This window comes from Saccharomyces mikatae (genome assembly GCF_947241705.1).
Source record: "Saccharomyces mikatae IFO 1815 strain IFO1815 genome assembly, chromosome: 10".
Lineage (NCBI taxonomy): Eukaryota > Fungi > Ascomycota > Saccharomycetes > Saccharomycetales > Saccharomycetaceae > Saccharomyces > Saccharomyces mikatae.
This window is the reverse complement of record NC_079265.1, coordinates 673,379-692,808: the sequence shown is the minus strand read 5'-3', so window position 1 is coordinate 692,808 and position 19,430 is coordinate 673,379. Positions and strand designations below refer to the sequence as shown.

The 19,430-nt window shown below is 36.8% G+C and overlaps 6 protein-coding genes across 6 annotated transcripts; 3 read left to right on the top strand and 3 right to left on the bottom strand.

Moving 5' to 3' along the window:
* Positions 1–145: 145 nt before the first annotated feature.
* Positions 146–1,174, bottom strand: SMKI10G3330 (uncharacterized protein; the record flags this gene model as incomplete). The annotated part of the gene is made up of 1 exon (XM_056223665.1): positions 146–1,174. The coding sequence occupies one exon, from the start codon at positions 1,172–1,174 to the stop codon at positions 146–148; it is 1,029 nt and encodes a 342-aa protein (XP_056077660.1).
* Positions 1,175–1,360: 186 nt separating this feature from the next.
* Positions 1,361–2,407, bottom strand: IPA1 (putative polyadenylation protein; the record flags this gene model as incomplete). Its single annotated transcript, XM_056223663.1, has 1 exon — positions 1,361–2,407. The coding sequence occupies one exon, from the start codon at positions 2,405–2,407 to the stop codon at positions 1,361–1,363; it is 1,047 nt and encodes a 348-aa protein (XP_056077659.1).
* A 213-nt stretch (positions 2,408–2,620) lies between these two features.
* On the top strand, positions 2,621–7,567 carry HIR3 (Hir3p; the record flags this gene model as incomplete). The annotated part of the gene is made up of 1 exon (XM_056223662.1): positions 2,621–7,567. The coding sequence occupies one exon, from the start codon at positions 2,621–2,623 to the stop codon at positions 7,565–7,567; it is 4,947 nt and encodes a 1,648-aa protein (XP_056077658.1).
* A 227-nt stretch (positions 7,568–7,794) lies between these two features.
* On the top strand, positions 7,795–8,874 carry HOM6 (homoserine dehydrogenase; the record flags this gene model as incomplete). The annotated part of the gene is made up of 1 exon (XM_056223661.1): positions 7,795–8,874. The coding sequence occupies one exon, from the start codon at positions 7,795–7,797 to the stop codon at positions 8,872–8,874; it is 1,080 nt and encodes a 359-aa protein (XP_056077657.1).
* Positions 8,875–8,993: 119 nt separating this feature from the next.
* IML1 (GTPase-activating protein IML1) lies at positions 8,994–13,727 on the bottom strand (the record flags this gene model as incomplete). The annotated part of the gene is made up of 1 exon (XM_056223660.1): positions 8,994–13,727. The coding sequence occupies one exon, from the start codon at positions 13,725–13,727 to the stop codon at positions 8,994–8,996; it is 4,734 nt and encodes a 1,577-aa protein (XP_056077656.1).
* A 1,295-nt stretch (positions 13,728–15,022) lies between these two features.
* On the top strand, positions 15,023–19,351 carry MET5 (sulfite reductase (NADPH) subunit beta; the record flags this gene model as incomplete). Its single annotated transcript, XM_056223659.1, has 1 exon — positions 15,023–19,351. One exon carries the CDS (start codon positions 15,023–15,025, stop codon positions 19,349–19,351), a length of 4,329 nt encoding a protein of 1,442 aa, XP_056077655.1.
* Between the last annotated feature and the right edge of the window lie 79 nt (positions 19,352–19,430).

The following is a 19,430-nucleotide window of genomic DNA, read 5'->3' as shown; positions in this document are numbered from 1 at the left end:
ATTTACCGACCACAATTGAGTTAATTGTTCACTCCCGTGTAATAGGAATAGAAACAATTTCATTTTAAATATATACCTACATGTGTATGTATGAAAAAATCCTTTATATTTGTTTAGATATCAATTACGGGGGGCTTTTATATTGTCAATTTAAAGTTGGGAAGGGCAGTCTTCTGTGCATTCTAGTTATAAGTTCAAGATAGTTGGGCTCATTTTCGGGTGTAATGTAGCCGTGTCTAACCAAGAAGCTTACCGTTACCAACGCACAATTGGGTTTGAATTCTTTGTTTTTTAAGGCATTGATGGTCTCCTGCAGGCTGAATAAGTTAAAGTTCTCTACTTCGCCATCATTTGGTTTTGGAACAATATCTTTGTTGAGTTGCAAGTCGTAGACATATTGCACTTCCCCAACGATAAAATCTGATTCCTTATCGAACTTCGTTACAGATATATCGCCTGTAAAGTAAAGATAAGAGATTGCGCCAGCAGCTTTGATATTATCCTCGATAATATGCTTTTCTAGATTGGCTTCCTCCATGCTTTCTTTCAAAACTGTTTCATAGATACCATAAGGATAGCCTACCCCACCAGCTATAATGTTGTCAAGCATTAGTGGCCATGTCTGCTTCGTTGCAGATCTTCTTGGCACCCAAAACTGAATTTTCTTAGACTTTGGGTCCAGCACATAACCATTTATATGAATTCCATAGGTGATTATACCAAGAACACCTGCCATTGCACGTTCAATGAGTACGTAAGGTTCTCTGTTTACCCAAATAGCGTATTTCTCATTTCTCCAGCCTTTGACACCAGTTAGCGATGATTCTAGATACATCTTATCAGCCAATTGATCAATCAAATTGTTTCTGTGTTCAAAATCTTTGCTTTTGAACCTTAGCTCATGATTAAATTCATCTAATTGGAAGGTTTCTTCGAAGGTTTCCAGACAAATAGTTTTCATTTCATTTATAACAAATTTCAATACGAACCCAATTCTTATGCCATCGTGTGTGCACATATAGTAAACGCCCTCTTTGAAATTTTCATAATTCTCGAAGTTTTCTGGTAAGGGATCTATACGATCCATAATTTTCAGAAAAGAAAAGCCCTCGAGATCATCCTCTTGGGTCCTAACTAACACTTCCGATCCATTAGGTAATTCTTCTACCTTCATTATTATAGGATTGATTGTTTGGTTTTTCTTATTCAGAAATCGCTATATGTGATAAGGTGATGAACCTTATTGTTGTACCACTCTTCGGTCAAACAATTGGATCCTATATTTGTATGCTAAAAAAAAAAACCTACTTATTACTCGATCTCTATACTTATACGAATTCAAAAAATACAACTCTCATAATCAGACTAATGAGGTGTAACTGATAGTCCATTCACCCATCTTTTTCATATTTGAAGGTAGAAGTGCATTAACTGTTAAAAGGTTATTGTAAAATGCTTTAAAGGTAGTTTCTTGAGGATTTAGTTCCTCGACCACTTGCCGTTCGAGAAATTGGTTTATTGTGGTAACATTTTTTGTATAAAGCAACTTCATAGACCTCTTGAATTTTCTATTCCCGGTCAATGTGACTCCAATGTCAACGGAAAATATCCAGACTAGCAGTAGTTCTGCTCCACTCTTCAGGAGGGCGTATCTACAGGAGTTCGCCTTAACAATGTTTATCAGAGAAAGTGTGACATCCCATTCTGGAGAAAATTTGTATGTATTTCCATTGCGCATTAATTGCAGCTTCCACTTATGTAATTTGTAAAGCGAATCAACAGTCAATTGACCTAATGCTACTGAGCACTTTTTGCATAATACCTCAACATTATCCTTTCCAATTATTACATTCTCAAGCGTGGCAGGAGTACCCTGAAAATAAGAACTTCCGATTAGGATCTCGTTTCTTGATGGTTTCAGCGTTTCAAAATTTGTGTAAGAAGCCGATTTTCCTTTCTTCACATCTGGTTTATGACAATGCCAATAATCCATTAACTCGAACCAGAACTCTGAAGGCATATCATTAACAACTTGACAGTTATACCTACTTATAATTTGTTGTTTACAGTTGAGACATTCTATTGAAAAATCAGAATCTAAATGAAGGTCTTCTTTAGTCCATTTTCCATCTGGTAGTGACATGATGGAACTATCGTAATCCTTTGAAGGTTTGCTTTTTAACTTCAAAATCCATTCCAATGATTTGTCTCTATTTTTGAACTTGGAGGAAATGTTAACACTTTCTTTAACTTCTACTGGAAGTGAAATATCCTCTACCTGCCCTTCATCGTCAGATATGCTCAACAAAGTACTCTTCAAGCACCTAATTTCGACCTGCTTCCAGCCTTCTACTACTACTGAAATGCTTTCAATTCTTGGTAACCATTCTACCACATACTGGACCATCACCGTTGCATTTGTCCTTTTCTTTATCCTCCTGTCTTGTTCTTTTTTTTCATTTTAAATTTAACAGCTTATTATATAACACCATCGCGAAATTCCTCTTACTAAAATGTTCACGTTTGTCAGGAGCTGATGCAGAAATAAACAGCAGAAGCCAAGTTCATAAAGCACTATCAGGAGTTGGAAACTCATCACAGAGTATAAAGAAAGTATACCATGTCTATGTTCAATGCTCTCAATTCAAATATTGAAGGTGAACTATACGAGGCAGAGGAACATTCGAGAGAACTCCAGATCGAACAGAGCTTTAATATTTTACAAGATGCTTTGATTGATCTAAAGAACAATGATTTTAAAAAATCGGATAGCAAGTTTCAAGAGCTTTTCCAAATTGATGTCATCAAACCTGATAAGTGGGGAATGTATCGCAATTCCTCTCCTACGTTAGATAATCTCCGATATTTATGTTATAGAAACAGAGGGATGTATTATCATTTGTACTTGGAGAATAATTATGAAAAATTAAACTCACAAGAATTGGTTAATTGTATTTTAAAGGCAGTGGAGAATTTGGTTGAATCTATTCAACACAGCGATGCTGATTTTACAGTTACAGATTTACTGACTCGTATCTTTAAAGGTTTTAATAGTGTCAAATTGGAGCGTTTGATTTCAGAGTATGAGTTCACTAAAGAGGAGAATCTCTCACTTCTACTAGGACGACACCGTAAATTTCTTTTGAATGATGTGACTCTGATGATGAATAATTACATAGACCTTACGAATAAACTTCTAATCCCCAATTTATCAGATAAGACTATCTTTGAGAAATATCATTTGGATAAGTACAAAGATATTAAACCTGAGCCGCTGGATTTTGGACCAATTCTCTCCAGAATATCAGAAATGAAAAGGCAGGATGAAGAAATAATGAGAAATTTGGACGTGTTTAATGTCACATTGAATGAAGAATCGTGGGATGAAGTTGCAAAGGCTTTGAAGAATCTGCTACCTAACATTAAAACATCGTCCCTTATCGGTAGAAATATGGATCCATATAATGAAATCGAAGAACCTATTGAAGCTGTTAAGTTCGAATTATCGGAATCAATCAATAACACACCATCCTTAGAAAAAGATTTGGAACGGCAAGAGGACGAGCAAGAAAAGGAGAGTGTACAATTGGAGGATAAGGGTGGTAATATGGCCCCATCGGAAACTCAGACCAGTGAAGAACCGAGGCCCAACAAGAGACCTGACGAACATGTGGATAGCACGAAGCCTCTTCAAAGAAGTAGTAAGCGCTTCAAGGAGAGGGAACAGGAAAACTCAAAGGAATATGTTATGGACGTTCATAAGAAATTTTTTGCTGAGTTCAACACGTTACTATCGTATGTTCATGTTCTACCGTTTTGTGATTTTGATACCTTTACCTCCAAATTCCTCATAGGCTCGAATGGCAAACAACCTGAGATATTAATTCCCTATACAGATCTCTATGAATGTCTGAAATCTTGGAACAGTAGATATACCGATATTTTCAACCAAAACGATTATTTATCTAGTGGTTCCAACGAAAATGAAGAATTGTTTCAACTAAATGCACTTTTGAAGTCTAATGCATTTGATGATAAAGAGAGCTTTCCTAGATATTTAAGTGACTTGGATTCGAATCACATCAAATTGTTTATTTCGGAAGTTAATGCAGGCAATCTTCACTTTCACCAGGTGCGTTTGAAGTTACTATTTAAACTGCTTGGAACTTATGATGTAAGTAATGAAAGACGTCTCGTCATAGATTACGTTTGGGAATCTCAGCTTCTTAAGATAGTTCTATGGTTCGTTTTTGGAATCGAGTCAAACATTTTTGCTTTTATAAGTAAAAATAAAGAGCAATGCAAGTATTTGGCTTTATCGATTTACGAACTGCTTGTTAACCATTTGGGGAACATTGTGGAAGAAATCACGAATAAACGGATTCAAGGGCACAAGTCAGCAGACTTAAAAAGTCAAAGAAATAAGGTTGAGAAAAGAATAAGGTTCTGGCATACCTTACTAGAGCAGATTGCAGAGGAAAAAGATACGAAACTGTATGTTCACTTTCAATGGACTCATTACTGCTTCTTGCAGTATACCTGTGATATAGTTGATAGTAGGCTCTCTGAAACTTTGACGTCTTTAGAGAGTACTATAAAGGACTCAGATTCTTCTTTAGATATTGCGTATCCAAACTATCGTCATATACCGGCATTAAACCTAAATACAGTTCAATCTCAGAAAAGGAAAATCAGAATAATACAAAATATAACAGTTGAAGATATAGCTGAAGATACGAACCCTGACAATCATTCAGATAATCATCTGGAAACCCTAGAGCGAGTTCTTTTACACATATTATACCCTTCGACTAATGAGTCAGCTATTGATGAGGAGATGGTTTCTTTCATTTTCAACTCGCCATTCCTACTGAAAATTAGACTCTGGGGTGTTCTTTTTTCATCATATGTTAAAAAGTCCAGCATACAAGATGTACAGAGAATTTATTTTCACGTGCTTGATTTCATGAGGAACGTCTTGACGTCCCCCTTCTACAGCGAATCAAACTCTCATGCAAGGCATCAGATGTTATTAACAGTACTGACAGCAATCGGTTATTTTTCCAGCCAGTTAAGCAAGATCTTGAACTTGAATATGTGGGAAGATAGTAATTTTGTGATAGATAATTGTATGTTTGAAAAACTGCTGCAAACATTCTTCTTTTTTTATACTGTCCTTTTCTATGAAAGTTCTGCAGTCAACGACAGTTCTAATAGGTCGTTTTTCAAAAGAGCATCGAAATCTTCAGGAAAAATGAAAGACATAATAATAGATCTCGCGACATTAATACTCTATTATTATAATATTCAAGCAAGGCGCAACACGCCTGCCGAACAAGGTATTGAAACTACGGAAGTAATTTGGTCACTACATACTCTTTTTGGATATTTCCATTTCTGTGATGCATCAAATGGAAAATTTTTGGATTTATCTGAGAAACTGTTGTGCCTATTCATTAACAACGATTCGTTTTTACAATTGAAACAGATACTATGGTGCAGATATCATTACACAATAGCCAGTGATAACTTTAGCCCAGATTTGCATGAAACAAAAGCGGTAGAGATGGAAAAGATACATTCTTTACCTCTAGGAACATATTTGATCAAACTGCAGTATCAAAACAAAAATCCTTACCTTTCATCGTCAAAGACTACCCTAAAGCAAATTATGGATAATATCATAGAAAAAATTGGTGATCCATCAACTATGGATAACCACATCATATCTAGAAACTCATTTCTATTGAATGAATATCTATCAAAGCCAATAACGGCAGATCTATTGAAGAATACGTTTTCTGGTGTCACTAGTTTATATTTAACTACTCCGCGTGACGAGTTGCAGCAAGGCATGACAGCTGGTCTGTTCTATGTATCCAGCTTGCAGTCCTTGGGATTATACAAAATGAGGAAAAAGTCTATGCAGGCAAGACCATCTGAACTGGATTCCATTATCAGAATGTTAAAAAATGACATTATATATAACACAAACCGTTTCGAAAGCTGGATATTGCTCGGAAAGTGCTACACCTACATAGTTGAAGACGATTTAATATGGACATCGGATAAAATCACAGTTCCCGAGAAAAAAGAAGTTATTGCTCTGACACAACGAAAGGCAATTTTATGCTATTCAATGGCCATTTCTATTTATTATAGTAGGTCGGATCGAACCATGGATGATAAGAAGATTTTACTAGAGGCTTTGGATGACTTAGGATCTATGCTGATTAGCGGCTACTACAATCCTATGAATAAACTCTGTTTCAAATGGAAAAGCTGCGCAGAAAATACGATGAGATTGTCTGAGACTGGGGACGTAGTAATGGAGAAAACAATGAAAATCACTACAATCTCGGACTTCAACATTGAACAGAGCATATTTTTGTGTTTTAACAGGGCTTGTTCTTTATCGAGCGATATCAAGTTACAGGATGGTGCTTTTATGTTGAACTGGTTTAGCTTTTATAGTCTGGCAAAGTTCTTTTTCAAAACAGACGGAGGGAATAATTGCAAATTAGTTGCTAGCTATATTACACAAAGTTGTGAATTAGCACATGAATCATCGCCTGCTAAAGACCCAATTATAGAGCCACATTATCTATTAGTTAATGCCTGTTACAAGTGGGTAAAAAAAGGCTCTTTGAATATTAATGCAGCTCTTGCCTTGCTGTCTAAGGATAGCCAATTTTTCCAGGAACAAGAGGGATTTTGGGTTAACGACGAAGGACTGGCATGGGACTACCAAGAAAAAGTTTTTTTTGATAAGATTATGAGATTGCTTCACTTTTTGTTATCTGTTGATAAAAAGAAATGGCAGCACAGACCTCGTTACAGAATAGCACGGATATTGTTTGATGACTTTGGTAATGTGGATGGCGCTTTGAAAGAGATGGATAGCCTAATATCCGCAAAAAGCATCAATAAAAACCTGGTTAATATATGGAAACCAGATTTCGAGAGGCCAGGGAAACATTTTATCTATACATATCAGTATTTGATTTTGTATTTGGACTTGCTTTTCGCAATAAAAGACTTCAATACAACTGGTCTCGTTATAAAGAAACTAAGGCGTTTCAGTTCTGGAACTGTGAACATAAATGAACTTTTAGAACGTGCCATTAACGTGTATACGCAAAGTGCCAAAATTAAATTGCAATTACAGAATAAGAGCTATGTGGAGCAGATACTTCCCACACTTAACTACCAAAATTTCCTGAAAATAAGTGAACAATTAAACCAGGTTTTTGACCAAGATAAGTATCCCGAAGAAATATCTTCTGGGCTAAAACTCGCATTCCAGCTGAAGAAGGGACACAGTGGAATTGCCTTCGACAGTGTCTGTCTTGGAATTTACTTCGAGTATCTCTACTATCCTCTAGCTCAACGGCATCAATCCTTCGTAACAGAGAACAACGAGAGTAGCCCGGTACCACCATCATCTGGTTCTGTGACATCAAAGAGCACTCCAGACTCCAACTCTAAGCCAAGTGCAGTAAAGAAACGTGTTACCAAGAAGGAAGTTTTTGATAGAATAAGACTATTAGTAGACAAGATCACGTGAGTTTTTGAAACCTATTGGTAGCGGTGTACGGATGTGTTGATGACCAAGCTGCAAGAAATGTGCTCTAAGTTGTAGAGTTGAGCAGATGGTTGGGAGGAAAAATGTATAAAGAATATGTAGGTATTGAGATTAGTGACAAACGTTTGTTAAAGTCAATTTTCCCTGCTGCGCACACAGGATTGTTTAAGTAAAACAGATATTATCATCAATAAAAATAATAGAGAAAAATGAGCACAAAAGTTGTTAACGTTGCCGTTATCGGCGCCGGTGTTGTTGGTTCATCTTTCTTGGATCAATTGTTGGCCATGAAGTCCACCATCACTTACAATTTGGTTCTTTTGGCTGAAGCTGAACGGTCTTTGATCTCTAAGGACTTTGCACCATTGGATGTTGGTTCCGACTGGAAAGCTGCTTTGGCAGCTGCCACTAGCAAGACATTGCCTTTGGATGACTTAATTGCACATTTGAAGACTTCACCTAAACCAGTGATTCTGGTTGATAACACTTCAAGTGCTTACATCGCTGGTTTTTATACCAAGTTTGTTGAAAATGGTATTTCTATTGCTACTCCTAACAAGAAGGCATTTTCCTCTGACTTGGCTACCTGGAAGGCACTTTTCTCAAATAAGCCAACCAACGGTTTAGTCTACCATGAAGCCACCGTCGGTGCGGGCTTGCCAATCATTAGCTTTTTGAGAGAAATTATTCAAACCGGTGACGAAGTTGAAAAAATTGAAGGTATATTCTCTGGTACTCTATCCTATATTTTCAACGAATTTTCCACTAGTGAAGCCAATGACATCAAATTTTCAGATGTTGTCAAAGTTGCTAAGAAATTGGGCTACACTGAACCAGATCCAAGAGACGATTTAAATGGTTTAGATGTTGCTAGAAAGGTTACCATTGTTGGTAGAATATCTGGTGTTGAAGTTGAATCTCCAACTTCTTTCCCAGTCCAATCTTTGATTCCAAAACCATTGGAGTCAGTCAAATCTGCCGATGAGTTTTTGGAAAAGTTATCTGATTATGACAAAGATTTGGCTCATTTGAAGAAAGAAGCTGCTGCTGAAAATAAGGTATTGAGATTTATTGGTAAAGTTGATGTTGCTACCAAATCTGTCTCCGTAGGAATCGAAAAGTACGATTACTCACACCCATTTGCTTCATTGAAAGGTTCTGATAATGTTATTTCTATCAAAACTAAACGTTACACCAATCCTGTTGTCATTCAAGGTGCTGGTGCTGGTGCAGCCGTTACTGCTGCTGGTGTATTGGGCGATGTTATTAAGATTGCTCAAAGACTTTAGGTCGGTTGATAAGTATATAAATGTATGTGTATCTTTGTATACAAATAAATGATATTATACTTTACTATCCATGTTAGAATATTATTTGCTTTTTAAGACCCCTTCCCATCAAGGGTTACTCAGTCCTCTACAATTTTCCCTGTAATCCACATTTCCTTTGCATCCAAGAAGATTGACCTTAATTTCTGATAATCTAAACAAGTTGATTTGAAATCTAGAATAACCTTTTGAGCATCTAATGAAAAGGTCGATGAGGAATGAATCTTCCCAATTATATTTCCTGGATTCACTCTAGATATATAAATGTTATTGGGAGCTAAAAACAGACAGCCGTTTTCCCTCAGTTCTGCAACGTAAGCACCGGTATGATGAATATATTGAACGTACTTGAACTGTGGTTTTCCCCATGAATACATGATATCAAACTCTATATCTTGATTTTGCAAAAATTTGGATGCCCTGTTATCTAGTAAAAATCCAGATGCTTTCAGAAGATAAACGTGATAGTAAAATTTGCTTTTAGCAAAAAGCTCTCTATCTTTGAATTCCGGATCGTCCCAAGGGTTGATAGCTAACCTAATTTCGACAAAAGAGTGAAATGGGTTAACCGAAGGGATGGTGCAAAGTTCTTCCCAAGGGATTTCAATCATTTTCAAACCGTACCTTTCACATAACCTAGACCAGTTCCCAACCAAGTCGTCAATTAATTTTGGGGTCGTAGTCAACCATTCCAATCTTATATGGAAACAGTGATCAGGATTATGAACCCTGTCATAATGTACAGTACACGATTCTTGCTTTGTGGATTTGCCCGCAGGATCGACATCAATAACAAGGGAGTTACTTAGCATTAAGATCGGGCGTGATGGTTCCTTGCTGTCGGTAACAGAGACGTTCGAAGTACTCATAGCAGGTACTGCTGTAGAGAAGGGAGTCATAGCGCCCGGATCATTTGAGCTACCGGTGGAAGCTTTCCTCAGCATCAGCTTTGGATCGGATAACGTGGAGCGATGAGAATTCGTTTTTTCCAATTTGTTTGTGTCTATTCCGTACTCAGGTGCAAATTGATAGAAGTAATGACCGTCCAAAAAATTGTGCCTGTTCAATACGTGAACAAACAGTCCCTCTTTCATGATCTTTTGTCCGTATTTAATTGCGTCCTCTCGAGTATCTATATCAGAAAAGTTTCTTATCAGCCAATTAACCATCTCTGAGCCAACGAAGCATTTGTCATGCTTTTTCCAGTGCCATTTTCTGTTAACCAAATTAATACGATCTTCACCGCGTTGAATTTGATACGCTAGTTTGGATAATTCCACATTTTTATTCAAAAGATTGCTATCGTTTACAAAAATAGAATCTTTGAAATTTATAGCAGAGCTTTCTAAAGATATTTGTTGCTCATTAATGAAGCTATAGAGTGGGCCAGTGTAGAACATAACTTCAGGCTGTATTTCTTCTCTTTTGGTCTTTCTTCTTTGTTTCTCCTTTCCTGTTCTTAATCTTGCCCTCGTAATTGAGCCAATTAATCTTCTCAACCCTTCAACTCTTATTTCTTCGGGGTTCAAAGTTTCGCTCTTTCCATTGATGACCATGGAATAAGTATTCGGCGGAATATCTGTTGGTAAGACCACGTATTTAGCCCTAAATCCGTGCCATTTCCTATCTATTAAGTAATCACCATAACCTGCTAGGACCTGATCAATTTGATTCCAGTTAAGAGATTTCCTTTTAACATGGAGTGGATCAATCATAGCATCACGGAATGCGTTCTCATACCTTGTCTTAACTAAAGGTGTATAACTAGGAACTTGATCAAACAAGTTCGTTTCATCATTTCTCAAATATCTCTCTACATCAATAATTCCACTCGAGGAGCATGTTATTCTATGTATCTCAGAATCGATCATTAGATAGAGCTTGAAAGAACTGTATCGACTGAAGTCTAGATACTTATTGACTACAGTTTCACTTTCATCACTTTCCCTGGAAAGTTCAATTTTTTCTACTTGTCGTCCCACACAGATTTGGAAGCCAGTCAGCAAACGCATGTAGATCATATCCCGCAATAAGTCTTTGTATGTTTGATTATACTGTTCTCGATCAGTGTTCAAAGTTACAGAATGATTCCTGAAGATAAAGTTCCTCTCAAAATCGTCCTTGGATGGGAAATCAGAAATTGTAATTGGTAGTTCTGCTGGTGTTGTAAAAGATCTCCACTTGCTATATTTTCTGGCCACTTGTTTTGGCCATACATCTTTCCAACGTATGGGTAATAATTCGTTGGCAAATTCATTACTGACAGGAATTGACGGACTTTCGATATCGACCCAAGTGTCATTTAAAGGATGTTTGAATCGTTGTAAAAAGCTATAACTGTTCGGGTTCTCAGATTTTAATTTTTGGCCTTCTGCAATAAATGCAACCTTGTCAGACATACTGGAAAATTTGGAGGAAGTTCTGGTATGTGATGATCCCAGATACGAAGAGGGCGAACCACTTATGGTTTCCTTACCAGGTAATCCAAAAATGGACAGGTTTTTCTTGATAATCAGATTTCCACGATTATTGATGACATTATCATCTATCAACTCCTTGTTTTGTAACTTTATACTATTTATCTTATTATCAGAAGATGGTGGCATTGGTATTTTTGTATCTGTTAGAGAGCTATCTTTAACATCTTTAACTAATGTTGCCTTTATTTCTTTATTTTTAGTAGTAGTATCCATATTAGAAATAAACTTTGTGATAACTCTTTGAGTAAAATCTTTCAGTGAGTTCCTTTTGCTTAGTCCTTTTAGCGAATCCAGCGCTAAAGATGTATTTTGGTTATTGCCAGATCTTAGAGAAACCAACGAGTCACTCATTTCGAGATCGTTGTTGTTAGAAGGAATAGGAGTATTGATTTTATCATTTGTTGTATTGTAGTCGTCATGAGTAGATGCCTCTATCATTTTTATCGATAAATCTGGTATTACGTTTGGTTTTTGAACGTCCTTTATAGCTGGATTGGCAGATTTTGGAGCTCTCCATATAAATTTTGTATTACCGTGTATTGTTGTTGCCGTTGCTGGAATTTTTCTCGTGTTCAAAACCACATCATCCTCAAATACAGTGTCAAACTTCGAATTTAACCTATTGGATAGTTTTTTATTAGAGTTAACTGGTAAAATTCTCACCTCAAAAGCATTTTTGTCGTAATCATTCATAAACTCTGATAGCGATTTAACTTTCTTGTTCAGCTGCAAATATTCAACGTCTACCTCCTGAATAAGTTCGTTTTCTGTAATCCCCATCATCTGTAAATCATAAATTTTACATCTTGGAGTCCATTCTGAATTACTCTTTTTCGCATGATCGTTCCAAAAGAAAACACTCAACCAAAGCGGCACGCAATGATGAAGTTGGTTCTCAAAGTCCCGGTACCTAAAAAGAGGCACAATATGTAATGGAGCTTTTGAAAGACAGATTAAATCCATAGTCATTTCAAGAGAAAGCAGTTTTTTTCCTGTTAGCCTTAATAGACTATAATCTACATCAAATAACCCCGATCCTGGTGAAATGATCATAACGTGTGTTGTGGTATGTCTTAGATCCAATTGCTTGAAAGGATCAGTTAGAATTGTTGTGGCGAAATTGACTAGTTCGAGAAAGTTTGATTTGATGACAGGCGAAAATCTTCCATTAGCTACACTGTAACCCTTATCTGTTTGCTTATTTAACAAATCCTTTCTGATTTCCATGAATTCCTCTCTTAATGTTTCCATAATATCCACCCAATGGATAATACTCACTTGATCTACAACTATTCTAAAATAATCTTTTGAATTTTTCAAAGATTCTCCAGGCTTCAAGTCCTTAAACGAAGTATCAGACAAATCCATTGATATAGCAAACGCTATCGTGATTGTGTGATGAGTGTCTATATCCTTCCACTTTTTAAAAATTTTCGGAAAGAAAGAATTGACCATCTTTTGAAACAATTGTTCACCAGTTTCTTCGAAGTTCCACATTTCATCAGTAATCTGAATCAAAAAAATTAGTCTAGCAGATTCAGATCGAAAAATTATTCTTGTTTGTTCAGATATATATCCCGAGACAATCTTCTTACCATTTCGATAAATTCCTTTGATAGTACCTCTGATAGAATCTAAAAATGCCAACCTTTGATCCATAAACACACATGTGTCTACCAACTTAGATGATAAAACCCACATGTCACCTCTATTTAGTAAACAGTCCTTTATATTGAATTCTACTACATCTGCCTGTAGGTCAGCTTTGTTTGGTTTCAATTTTATCCATATTCTAGATCTAGAAGGCAAATCTAACAGAGTCTGCAATTGACCGGAAAGCACTGAAACATTAGATGTTTTTGCTCTTCTTTTAGTCTCTTCATCAAAATCTTTTGCTATAAAATAGATCTTCTTATCTCCGTTCGAAGCAGATGGATTTTTATGATATGTTCTTAGTTCTACCAAATTTCCAGGTTTTATGTCTGGAAATTCAATCAGGTTTAGCATCACTAGATTTTCTGAAAACCGAGATTCATGATATCCTAATTCAGCTTGATGTGGCCTTATTTTAAGTCCCGCGCTGCGATGGCGATGGAGCTGCTCTTTGTTGTAATTGTTGTTATTATCATTATCGTTAGTCTTCTTGTCTGAAATTAGGTTTCTATTAGAAGTCCTCTGGTCTCTTTGTTCTCTCAAATTTCTTTTTGAACCAACTATTAAATTACCCGATGATAAGGATATACTATTCGCATGCGTAGTATTGCTAGTCCTTGGAGTTTGTGTATTGATGGAAGAAATTGGCCTTTGTTTCTTTCCATGCAATCTAGCAAACATATTTTTAGAATGCCACTTATCAGTGTTTGAGTTATTTGTCTGCCTACAGGATAGCTAGAGGACCTTTCATTGTTCATTGTCACTTAATAACTTCAAGACATTGATGATTAACATTGATAGAGTTAAGTGTGTCACGTGACCATCTTCATCATGCGCAAGGGTGTTTCCGTTCACAATGATAGGAATTTCTGATTTCTACCAGCCATAAGAAACAAAATAGCAGCAAAAGATTAGTAATATGTTAGTTGAAAAATCTCACTCACCAATGGGTGGACAAAGTTAGATTCAAGCAAATGCAATAGGACATTTATGACTAAAAGTTTCTTGTTCTTTAATAGATAGCAAAAAGAGCTGGTGCACTTTTCTCACCTATTTATGTTTGCTGAACATGTCTTTTAAGAAAACATAGAAGCGGGAGATCTAGCCAGGTAGGCAACTAAACTTTGCTTGATTCGAGAAAATGTGTGACTTTTTGTTTACTTTCATCTTTTCCTCTTACTTACTGAACCATTATAAACCATCAGTAATGAAAGCTGTCATTTGGAAACAAATATTAAATAAAGCATTCTGCTCAATCTTAGGGTTGTAGACTTTTAAATGCCCAAAATACTTTTTATTCATATCTCTATCTCTTTTTTTTACTCCTCTCTGGACTCTTTCCTAACACATTAATAGCCAGTTATTCCAGCATATTTCTTAATTAGCCGCCAAAAGTAGACAGAAGAATATTATCGTCACTAAGTACGAAACTTCACAATACGAACCCTCAATATAGTTTTGGGCATCTACACTGATAAAAGTGTATCGAATCCACTAAGAAGTACTGTTTGCAAATCTTCTCTATTTATAATAAGTGTGCTCAACTACGTATGCCATTTTCAATATCTAACTCCGCTGAGCAACCTAGGGTAGTAAAAAAGTAAGCAATAAAAGTGATCCTTTCAGACCGGGTAATAATAGTTTACTCCACGTGATATTTTGTGAAAAGAATTTCTATCACGTGTGAATTTTTCTTGGCTCAGAATGCCACAATTACCACCACACAGAAGCAAGAATGATTTAACAACTAAGAGACACTGGAAAATTCGAGTCATGGTGATGCGACGAATTTACTGGTCGCTGCAAACAGTTATATAAAGTGTTGAAAGATGGTAGTTCCCAATTCGAAATTAAAATTAGGATGTAAGAAGGTTTTTCTGCTTGTCAATTTTTCGGTAAACTATTTTTTATATCTCTTACACATTAGTAAAGTAATAGCAGGGAACGGGAACCGGAGAAGAAAAAATTATTGAAGAATGACTGCTTCAGATCTCTTGACGCTGCCACAATTGTTGGCGCAATATTCCTCGAGTGCTTCCCAAAATAAAGTGTTCTACACTACTAGCACAAAAAATAGTCATTCATCCTTCAAAGGGTTAGAATCTGCTGTGACAGATGCTACTCATCTGTTGAATAATCAAGACCCATTAAATGCCATCAAAAATCAACTTTCCAGAGATATTTTAACTACTGTTTTTACAGATGAAACTACTTTGGTCAAGTCCATTCACCATTTATATTCCCTACCTAACATGCTTCCATTGGTGATCACAGTGGATTTGAACTTGCAAGATTATTCTGTGATTCCTGCACTGAAAGATCTTTCTTTCCCCATCTTAATATCTTCTGATTTACAAACTGCAATTTCGAACGCAGCTTCTTCTTACCAGATTGCTGCAAATTCTCTGAGCCCAGTTTTTCATTTTATTAATTTGGAAAAAATTGGCACGAGTACAGTTATCGAACAAGATATCGACGTTCCAACTTTGGAGATTGCTACCGAAGAAACTGCAGTAGCGTTGCAAGAGATTGCTGTTCCATTGGCGAATTTCGAACTGGTCAAGGGCAAAGACTCGCCCACAACTGTTATTGTTAACTTGTCTCCATATGATGCAGAATTAGGCAATGTATTACCTCCAAGCGCCGGCCTGATTAAAATCAAAGTCTACAGACCATGGAATTTTTCCAAGTTTTTAGAAATACTGCCATCTTCCGTTACAAAAATTGCTGTTTTGCAAGGTGTCTCTAAGAAATCACAGTCAAACGAGTTTCAACCATTTCTTTTGGACTTCTTCAGTAACTTTAATGACTTGGTGTCTAGAAATATCGAACAGGTGGTGCTAACTAATGTTGGTATCGTAGATGATTACCAAAACATTGTTAATACCGTTATATCGAATATCAACAAAAAGGAACCAGACACTAACCTATTCTTGGGTAAATCCAATGAAAAGGCCGAGGAACAAGCTGAAGTTGCTCAGTTGATCTCTTCCATCAACAAAGTTGTGAATTTAGAAGACGCCTATATAAAAGTACTAAAACAGTTATTTTCATCGAATTTACAAGTTTTGAATCAATTTTCTAGTGATACGATTGAAGCAAGTAATCCGGAATTTGGTTTTGGCCGCTTTTTGAAACAAGAAACTCAACGTGAAGAACTAATCAACTTGGCTAAATCCTCACTTGATCCAAGTCTTTACTTTTCGGAGGATGCGAACAAAATTGTTCAATTATTATCGAAATGGTTAGCATTCCATGGGCAGGATCTTGATGAAGCTCAATTACAGGAAGCCAATGCAACAGGTTTGGAAATATTTCAATTGTTGCAATCTAATCAAGATTCTTCAACCGCTTTAAAATTTCTAGAGATAGCCCCATCAAGCGATTCTTTTATTTTCAAATCAAGTTGGCTTATTGGTTCCGATGCTTGGTCTTATGATTTAGGTCACTCAGGTATTCAACAAGTTTTATCTTCTCGCAAAAACATTAACGTTCTATTGATTGATTCAGAACCGTATGACCATAGAAAACAGAACCAAGATAGAAAGAAAGATGTTGGCTTATACGCAATGAACTACTACAGTGCCTACGTAGCCTCCGTCGCCGTCTATGCCTCGTACACCCAACTATTGACTGCGATTATAGAGGCTTCTAAGTATAATGGTCCTTCTATCGTTTTAGCTTACCTGCCATATAATTCAGAAAATGATACTCCATTAGAAGTTCTAAAGGAAACCAAGAATGCTGTTGAATCTGGCTATTGGCCATTGTATAGGTTTAATCCAATCTATGACGATCCATCAACAGATAAGGAGGCATTCAGCTTAGATTCTTCGGTAATCAGGAAGCAATTACAAGACTTCTTAGACCGTGAAAACAAGCTGACTTTATTAACCAGAAAGGACCCATCCTTATCAAGAAATTTAAAGCAATCTGCCGGTGATGCATTGACGAGGAAACAAGAAAAAAGAAGTAAAGCTGCCTTTGATCAACTATTGGAAGGTTTATCAGGGCCACCATTGCACATATACTACGCTTCAGATGGTGGCAATGCTGCAAACTTAGCAAAGAGACTAGGAGCAAGAGCCTCTGCAAGAGGTTTGAAGGCTACCGTACTATCCATGGATGAAATCATACTGGAAGAGCTACCTGGTGAAGAAAATGTAGTTTTCATAACTTCCACCGCTGGACAAGGTGAATTTCCTCAAGACGGTAAGTCATTCTGGGAGGCCCTAAAGAACGATACAGACTTGGATTTAGCGACCCTGAACGTTGCTGTTTTTGGTCTAGGTGATTCAGAATATTGGCCACGTAAAGAGGATAAACATTATTTTAACAAACCTTCACAAGATTTATTCAAGCGTTTAGAATTACTAAGTGCTAAGACCTTAATTCCACTAGGACTGGGTGATGATCAAGATGCCGATGGTTTCCAAACTGCTTATTCTGAGTGGGAACCTAAGTTATGGGAAGCTCTTGGTGTTTCCGCCGCTGCTGTCGACGATGAGCCAAAACCTGTTACTAACGAAGATATCAAGAGGGAGTCTAATTTCTTAAGAGGAACCATCAGTGAAAATCTAAAAGACACATCTTCCGGTGGTGTCACTCACGCTAATGAACAATTGATGAAATTTCACGGTATTTACACTCAAGACGATCGTGACATTAGAGAAATACGTAAGTCGCAAGGTTTAGAACCATACTATATGTTCATGGCAAGAGCTCGTTTACCAGGTGGTAAAACCACCCCACAACAGTGGCTTGCTCTGGATCATTTATCTGATACTTCAGGTAATGGTACTTTAAAATTAACCACGAGAGCAACTTTTCAAATCCATGGTGTTTTAAAAAAGAACTTGAAACATACCTTGAGAGGGATGAACGCGGTTCTTATGGACACACTTGCCGCTGCAGGTGACGTTAATAGAAATGTTATGGTTTCAGCTTTACCAACCAATGCTAAGGTTCACCAACAAATCGCTGACATGGGAAAATTGATTTCTGATCATTTCTTACCAAAGACTACAGCCTACCATGAAGTTTGGTTAGAAGGGCCAGAAGAACAGGACGAAGATCCATCATGGCCATCTATCTTTGAAAATAGAAAAGATGGTCCCAGAAAAAAGAAGACACTAGTCAGTGGTAACGCTTTAGTTGATATAGAACCAATTTACGGTCCAACTTATTTGCCAAGAAAGTTCAAGTTTAACATCGCTGTCCCTCCATACAATGACGTTGATGTCTTATCTATCGACGTCGGTTTGGTCGGTATTGTTAACCCAGAAACTCAAATCGTAGAGGGTTACAATGTATTTGTTGGGGGTGGTATGGGTACCACACATAACAATAAGAAGACTTATCCAAGATTAGGTTCATGCTTAGGTTTTGTTAAAACTGAAGATATTATCCCCCCAATGGAAGGTATTGTCATTGTCCAAAGAGATCACGGTGATCGTAAGGACCGTAAACATGCTCGTTTAAAGTATACTGTAGATGATATGGGTGTTGAAGGCTTCAAACAAAAAGTAGAAGAATATTGGGGTAAGAAGTTCGAGCCTGAGAGACCATTCGAGTTCAAGTCTAATATTGATTACTTTGGATGGATTAAAGACGAAACTGGATTAAACCACTTCACTGCATTTATTGAAAATGGTAGAGTTGAGGATACTCCAGATTTACCCCAGAAGACTGGTATCAGAAAAGTTGCTGAATACATGCTCAAGTCTAATTCCGGCCATTTCAGACTTACTGGTAATCAACATCTGGTCATTTCTAATATTACAGATGAACATATTGGTGAAATAAAATCTATTCTGAAGGCTTATAAATTGGATAACACTGATTTCAGTGGGTTGAGATTATCTTCATCATCCTGTGTTGGTCTGCCAACATGTGGTTTGGCGTTCGCTGAATCTGAACGTTTCCTACCTGATATCATTACCCAATTGGAAGACTGTTTAGAAGAATATGGTTTACGTCACGATTCTATTATTATGAGAATGACTGGTTGTCCTAATGGTTGTGCTCGTCCTTGGTTGGGTGAATTGGCCCTTGTTGGTAAGGCTCCCCACACTTACAACTTGATGCTTGGTGGTGGTTATCTTGGCCAAAGACTAAACAAATTATATAAAGCCAATGTGAAAGATGAGGAAATTGTTGATTACATCAAACCATTATTTAAAAGGTACGCTTTAGAAAGAGAAGACGGTGAACACTTTGGTGACTTCTGTATAAGAGTCGGCATCATCAAACCAACCACTGAAGGTAAATACTTCCATGAAGATGTGTCTGAAGATGCCTATTAGAGATAGCATAAGGCATAGTACAAACTCCCATCAGAATTATTTCACACATATTTATTTATTTTTTCGAGATTGTGTATAA